Here is a 7,902-nt window from a genome sequence, read left to right as displayed (position 1 = left end):
GAAAAATTAGCATACATCTAATTGTATCACGAAAGAACTGACGGACACAACCTAACAATTTCTGGGAATGAAGATGTCATGCGAAAAGCATTCCATATTTCCGATACGCGTTAAAAGCGAATGTATACCAACAACGGGCGTGTCCATTGAAACTCATTAACTGGTCGGCCACCATGTTTTCAAGGTAACATTCTCGAAGAATATAGTTTTTTTTAGCGCGCGTGCAAATTCCGCGTCCGAAGAATGTACCAATAAATCTGTGTCTTGTGACGTAAGAGCAACGTATTATATTTTTTATTTTTATACATTTTATTTTATAGAAACATCTATTACAACTCTAAATGTATTCAATTCAGTTTCGAAATTATCTGCCAAGGATGTGAATTTTTTCTTTCCTTCGTTGTCTGAGAACTATATAATGCACCCGGATTATATAGCTTATGCACCGCGTTTTTTGGAGAAAATGGAATAAATAAATAAAGTCAAAACGAATTGCATCAATTGACCCATTCTTAATTGACCCTTTTAACCTATGCAGACGAGGCATATGTAACCGTCTTAAGCCAGCTTTAATAAACCAAAGTTTATCGATATACCGAGCGTTGCCATTATATCTTTATTATGGCGAAAGTCATACGGTACCATCCAGTTCCAGTGGTGTCACAGAGGCCGGATTTAGGCACCTTTTGAGCCTAATTTTGACCCAGGGTAATGACGATCCAGGTTTTTGGGGGGTTTTATGTACGTATGTATGAGGATTTTTGATTTTAGGCGGTTCCTGAGCTCAGGATGAGTTTGGCGGAGTTTTAGTGTGGATAGTTTTTCGGTCCCAGTCAGCTAGCGGTGTTTTATGCCATTAATTCAGGTGATTGGGTTAAAATTCATAGGACGATGGTGGCTAACTCTTCATGACACGGGGGTCAACAGTAGCACTATTGCCGTTAACCTCAACAGTGGTTTCTGATTTTGGGTAAATTGGTGGATGCAGACATTATTGGTAGACTAGGCGGTTTGTGCGTTTCTATTCATACACTCTTTTTAGAAACGTTTACTGGGCGCCGCCATTATCGTACAGGCAACCAACGAGCCAGCCCTCTACCGCAGAAATTTCATCCCCCCAAAACCGGTTTTTTCATCACCCTCCCCGTAGACTCTAAGGTAAAGGCGGTCGATTGGGAACGCGGGTTTAAGCATGGACTGTAAATCTTAGAGGACGAGTAAAGCGTAGCCTTCCCCTGTAGAATTTTTGTTTCCCCGAGCATCAATCACTTCGAACTAGAGAGAGAGAGAGTCCGTCAAGGTCATTTGTAACACGCATAGAGATAGACCCCCCCGCATGTTATCTGGAAATCTGGCCGACCGAAAGACACGCGCTTTAGTTTTTTTTATGACCTTGAGCGACTCCCGTCAGCCTGATCTTTGAACGGGGCGTAAAATACCTCGGGAATACCGGTCCTCTAAAATTTACAGTCCGTGGTTTAAGAGTCTATTGGGATGGTTTCTTTGGAAAATAATATAGGAAAACAATGCAGTCACGGCCTTATTTAAAAAACTATGTTTCGGAATTAATCAAAGAAGAGTATATCAATATATTACGCACACAGAAAGAAACGAGAACTTTAGTACTTAATAGTCGTTGGACATACACAATATAACTGACCTAGGTTTTCTAATTACGCCGTTCATTCCAGTTTTCCCCACCTCCGACGATAGGGAGACGGCGACAAGTTACCCATAACTGACTGGTAGTACGGTATCATTGAAATAACCAATCCTCACAGTCAGTGACGTAGCTAGAGCTTAGTTTGCTACGCTACTGCACACAGTGCCGTTAAACTGACAACGAACTTGAAGGCCCACCTGAGCTCCTGTGACAAGAAGTAGCAAACGGTTCAATACTCGGAAATCCTTTGATAGCGCAAATAATTTTGTTTAAAGCTATCACTAAACCTATGACGTAGCCAATGAAATTGAGAGCCGCTGCTAAGTTTAGTCGCTTTTACCTGGACAGCTAGATCATCTATAAATGATAAGGAATATATTCATTTATACTTACGATATGCGGCCATCATGCTCTAGTTACCCCCGTCACGAGAGATGGCAGACAGGCTCATAATGAGATTTTTTGCCGGCTGAACAAGCTCCTAATATGATTTTTAAAACCTAAACTTAAAGTAAATTTAGCTCCCAAAACCTTTTTATGCAGTTGAATAACACGATTATGAGTACAATTGGTAACGCAATATTTATACAGTACGGTATAAAGATATTCGAAATGCCAGCATTAAATTTCAACCAAAGTCTTAGGTACACAAGGTAAGATGTATAACTCAATTTTATTTGGTTTAAAGACGTTATGGGTGAGCAACGTCCGCGTTTACATCAAAGGCCGAATCGTGTTTATTGGTTGACGGGGAATACAAGAGGAAATAGGAAAAACCTGACTCTGCAACAAATTATTTTATGATATCAAAGACATATCTGCTGACCTCTTAAATAAGCTATAAAGCATATAATAATAATAATCGTCAGCTAGGCTAATACCCAAGGCCCCACCATAGGTTAAAGTCATTAATTCAATGTAATACTGCGTCCTACGCACAGGGCCGGATTAAGACTTTATGGGGCCCTAGGCCCAAGTTAATTTTGGTGCCCCCTTTCCTCAATTTATAATTGAGAAATGGAAGGAAAATTCATTTTGCTGCCAGATTTAGTATGTCGTCAGGGGCTAGACGGCAGTCCGTCCGAGAATGTGACAGTCAAACGTTTTTGGTTCATAGGGGTGGACGCATTTACCAAAATGATTAAAGTTTTGTACTTTTGTTTTTTTCGAACCCTCTTGGTGCCCCTTGTAGGCTTGGTGCCCTAGGCCTATTCGGACTATTGGTTAATCCGACCCTGCCTACGCATTGTATTCCGGCCACCTGAATTAATGGCTTTAAAAGTCGCTTGATGACTTAGGCCTAAGGTGGTGCCTTGGGTATTAGCCTAGGAGATTGGTGGCAAGCCCTTTATGCCACGCGAGTCAACAGCTCCCTACACTTACTATTACCGTTAACCTTCGAAGGGCTCGGGGCAAACCCCTGAAGCCATTGGGGGGAGAGAACTTGCAAACTCAACGCACTCCAGCTTGCTCTACCGTGTGGCGCTATTACGGCCATAGGCGCTTTCAATTTAATAAAGACTGTTTAAATAAGTTATTTATTAACCAATTATTTATTTCCATAAATTTATCATTATAAAGATTTTATACTTTTAATACCCCTGACCTCATTTACATTCAACCATACCAACTAACAATTATAACATTTATGATCAGGAGACATGACTAAGAGTTGACAGCGGTTGCCGCGGTGAATGGACCCCGGTGTCGTGAACACAAAAACCCGTTTTTCCCAATAACCTCCGCTTTCTACCCACCCCTCGAATTTTCTCTCTGCTGTTCCCTTTTTCTCTCGGCCGTCGCGTGAGATACTTTACTATCAACATTGCGCGCAGTGCTTCCACTCTGAGAAATTTGAAATTCCCTTTTTCAATATTAGATAACCAAAAAAATTCCCTTTTTAATGTTAGAAATTCCCTCAAAATCTCCCTATTGATTTCTAACATAATATGAGTTAAATAAAATATTTTCAAATAAATTTATTTTATTATTATAGACCACGTGGCTTGAAAAGGGGCTCTCCAAAACAATTATAAATTTCTTTTAATAAAAGGAAAAAAATTTGGTCATGAATATATGTTATATATATTCATAATATCGTGTCTCTGAGTTATTTTTAATGTTATACAAAACCATGACTTTTAAAAATATAAATGTTAAAGATAACAATTTGTAAGTTTACATCCGAATTCCGAAAAACTAAAATGAAACCGAAAAGAACACGATACAGAATTACAGACGAATATTTCAAAGCGTCTATTTTAGCAACAAGAGTCCAAAAAGAATTCCTGAAATTTCTTTTAAAGTCAATGTGACGGACATGATTTTCAGGTGTAGGTTAATTAATCACAACGTGCTTAGTAACTATAGGAACTATACAGCTGATTCCCTTACTATTCAAAAAAGCATCCAAGATGGAGAAAAGACTAGACTATTTTAATTTTCAATAAACTATATTCTACTCATAATAGTGGTAACTTACATTGCTTTCCCCTTTTCCCTTTTTTTCATATAAAAATCCTTTTTCTAATTTTTAAAGTTGAAAATTCCCTACAAAGGGAGAGATTACCTACAAGTGGAAGCACTGATTGCGCCCTCTGGGAGACGCGGTGGAAGCTCTCGTAAGTCAGTGGCGGTTCTACAACTCAGTCAGAACTGGTTTTTTCTTCCCACAATACTCGCTAGAGAACGCCACTAAAATATTTCATCTTGGGTCCGTCTCCGTGACTGGAGATACCACGGTTTGGGGGGGGGGGGTAAGCAGTGTTTCCACTTAGCGGCGAAAATTTTAAAAGAGGCGAAAAGGCGAAAAAGCGGCGAAAACCATTGAAAACGGCGAAATTTTGCGGCGAAAATAGTTTTCGATATTTTCAGTCAGAAAAACTAAGAAATCGTCTCTGTAGTCCCTCTTCTGTGCACCTAATGGCAGCCCATTCAATTTCTTGCCAGAGATAAACAAAATATATTGCCTAAATCTAAGATTGGAAATAAAGAGAAGAAACATATGCCATGACACTAAAGGAAATTAAGGTGAATCTATGGGGGGAAATTGTGGCGAAAACGGCGGCGAAAATCGACTATAGGACCGGCGAAAACTGGTAAATTTGCCCCTAAAATAGGCGAAAATCTCGACCGCAGAGTGGAAACACTGGGGGTAAGAGAAGGGAAAGACACGTTTTTCGTTAACAGCACGCGTTGGGAAAAGCGCCCGGCTGTGAACTCCGGGTCATGTCTCCTGTTATGATATATAGTTACATCTATAAGTGAATGTCCCACAATGCTCTCCCATCGTTCTTACGTTATGACCAGGTAATTGACTGATCTCAAAAATATATTTATTTAGGGACCACTATCTCTAGAAGATAATGTACTTGACTTGCTTTGTAGGCCCTAAGCACGTAGTTCTATTTTCACGCGCAAAATGATTTTTGAAATCGTTCGATTGGGGTTGTAGACAGAATTTTCACCAACTCATTGTACTTTTTATTTTTTCGTCGATTGGCCTTGTTTCGCGTTCCACCACAAGTTCGTTTCCTATCCTTGTCTTTTTTCAATCCGAGTTCGGAGTGCTTCTTTTCGTGGCGTTTCAAATGTTTCTCTTGTCTGAAGGTCGATTCGCATACCGAGCATTGAAATGGTCTCTCCTCGGTTGGCGGAGGACGATTGTGTTTCCGTTCGTGACGTTTCAAATGTATCATTTGTCTAAACGTGGAGCCGCAATACGTGCATTGAAACGGTTTTTGTCCCGTATGCAATAGTTCGTGTCTTTCCATGTCCGCTTTGCGCAAAAATTCCGTGTCGCAATGGCGGCACTTAAAACGCGCTTCGCCTTTGTGAATTCTTTCGTGTTGGATCATGTTGCTTTTCTTTGCGAAGGCGAACCCGCAAAACGAGCAGACGAATGCTTTAATGGGACCAGCGTGCGCCTGCTCGTGGGTCCTCAAATGATTCCTTTGGGTGAAAGTGGTGTCGCACATCGAACATTTAAATCTTACATTACCGGTATGCGTTTGCTTGTGACGTACTAAATCTAGTTTCCGAACAAATTTGGAGGGGCATTGTTCGCACTCGAACTTTCTTTCGGTGGTATGAAATTTCTTGTGTTGCGAGAAACTATTTTTGGAGTTGAAAATGGAACCACATTGGTCGCATTTAAATGGTCCATTGGAGTGTATTTTCTTATGTTGGTTCAGGTCACTTTTCAAAGGGAAGGCTGACTCGCAATACGGGCAGACGAATTCCTCATTCGGTGTCACTGTTTCGGTTTCCGCCTGGTTTTCAGAATCCAGTGTGTCGAGCTGCAATTGCCGCTTTTCTACATTTTCGGTAAAGCTTCTTTCTGGTTCCGAATCAGTTTCCGTTTCCTGCACTTCGATGTTTCCTGTAGCGGCTGAGTCTAGTTCCGATTCTGTCTCAGATTGCATAGTATTACCATTCGATCCCTGTGTCTCGATATCTTCCGTATTAGATGGTTCAGGTTCCGTTATATTTTCCGCAAAGGTTGTATCTGCTTCCGTATCTGGCCCCTTTACATTTTCTGCGAATGGAATTTGCTCAACGTGAGTTAACTGATGTAATATTAAATCATCATTATTTAAAAATTCCGACGCGCAATCGAAGTAACCGCATTTAAAGGGTCTATCAGCGACGTTAATTATCCGCTGCTGCGCGTGATTATTTCTCGTAGCGAAGCTGGACTCGCGATTCGCGCGTTCGGATGGTTCTTCAACGACGTGTCTCTTCTCGTGCCTTCTTAAATGAATCGTTTGTCTGAAGGTTTTGCCGCAATACGAGCATTGAAATGGTTTCTGCCCCGTATGCGTTAGCTCGTGTCTTTCCATGTCCGCTTTACGTAAAAAGTCCGTGTCACAATGGCCGCACTTAAAACGCGCTTCACCTTTGTGAATTCTTTCGTGTTGAATCATATTGCTTTTCTTGGCGGAGGCGAACCCGCAAAACGAGCAGACGAATTTTTTGTCACCAATATGAGTCTGCTCGTGGCTCCTCAAATGAGCGATTTGTCTGAAATTGGAGTTGCAAAACTTGCATTTGAACGGCTTCAGTCCCGTGTGCGTTAGCTGGTGGCGTATCAAATCGGCTTTTCGCGAAAATTTCGATTTACATTCGCCGTTCGTACATTTAAACGGTCTAGTACCCGTGTGAATTAACTGATGTTTGGTAAGATTGCTTTTTTTGGTGAAGGTGGAAACGCAATTCGGGCATTTGAATTTTTGGTGACCAGTAGACGCGTGCGTCAGCTCGTGGCTTTTTAAATGAGCTATTTGCCTAAAGCTTTTTCCGCAATACGTACACTGAAATGGTTTTTGACCAGTATGGGTTAGTTCATGACGTAACAAATCGGCTTTACGTAAAAACTCCGTTGCGCATTGCTCACACTTAAACCGAGCGTCAGCGGTGTGAATTCTTTCGTGTTGGATGAGGTTGCTCTTCTTAGAAAAAGCGGAATCGCAATGGGAGCATGGAAATTTTTTTCCCGCTTTGTGCGTTTTCTTATGACGCGTTAAATTGCTTTTCTTTTGGAAGATGGTCTCACATTGATCGCATTTAAATGGGCCTTCAGACTGAATATTCGGTTCTTCAGCCGAGGCGGATAACAGGTCTTCTTCGGTTGTTCGGTCGTGGTTAGGTATTTCATTGGTGATGTCGTTTGCATAGTCAATTTGTTTATGCTTTCTCAATTTATTCTTTAGTTTAGGCCGAGTTTGAGCATCTTCGTGGCCTATGAATTGACACATTTTTGTGAAGGTTTTGTCACAATAGGAGGCTACAAATGGTTTTTGCGGATAATGTGTTAGCTCGTGATGAATCAAATCTGCATTACGTAAATATTCAGCAGAACACTGCCCGCACTTATGGAGAGTATGAACCTTTTTGTGTCGTGTTAAACTGATTTTCTTTTCGAAGATGGATTCACAATAATCACATTTAAAAGATTCAGTAGCTAGACATTTTTTTAAATCAATCGCATTTAGTGTACCTCCCTTGGATGGATGTTCTATAACATTATCAGACTTCAGATTATCTCGTTCCATGAGCCCTTCCTTAACATTTTCAGATTTCGATGTATATCGCTTGGTTGTCTGTAGTATAACATTACCAGAATTCAGTGTGACTGGCTGGGTTTTCTGTTCTTCAATAATAGGTAAATTCCGAGTGACTGTCGTAGATTCCTGGTTATCAACATCTTCATTTCTGACTGAATAATTCGTAAGTGACAT

General features: G+C 40.7%; 1 protein-coding gene across 1 annotated transcript; it reads right to left on the bottom strand.

Moving 5' to 3' along the window:
• Positions 1-4,444: 4,444 nt before the first annotated feature.
• On the bottom strand, positions 4,445-7,902 carry LOC149956165 (uncharacterized). The gene has a single exon (XM_090166789.1). It carries the CDS (start codon positions 7,900-7,902, stop codon positions 5,074-5,076), a length of 2,829 nt encoding a protein of 942 aa, XP_090022915.1. The 3' UTR covers positions 4,445-5,073.

This window comes from Leiobunum rupestre, chromosome 2 (genome assembly GCF_980474605.1).
Source record: "Leiobunum rupestre chromosome 2, qqLeiRupe1.1.hap1, whole genome shotgun sequence".
Lineage (NCBI taxonomy): Eukaryota > Metazoa > Arthropoda > Arachnida > Opiliones > Sclerosomatidae > Leiobunum > Leiobunum rupestre.
The sequence above is the reverse complement of the archived record's forward strand: the minus strand, read 5'-3'. Positions and strand labels throughout refer to the sequence as shown.

Coding starts and splice junctions, on each gene's coding strand:
- LOC149956165 (XM_090166789.1), bottom strand. CDS start 7,902: ATGTCACTTACGAATTATTCAGTCAGAAATGAAGATGTTGATAACCAG.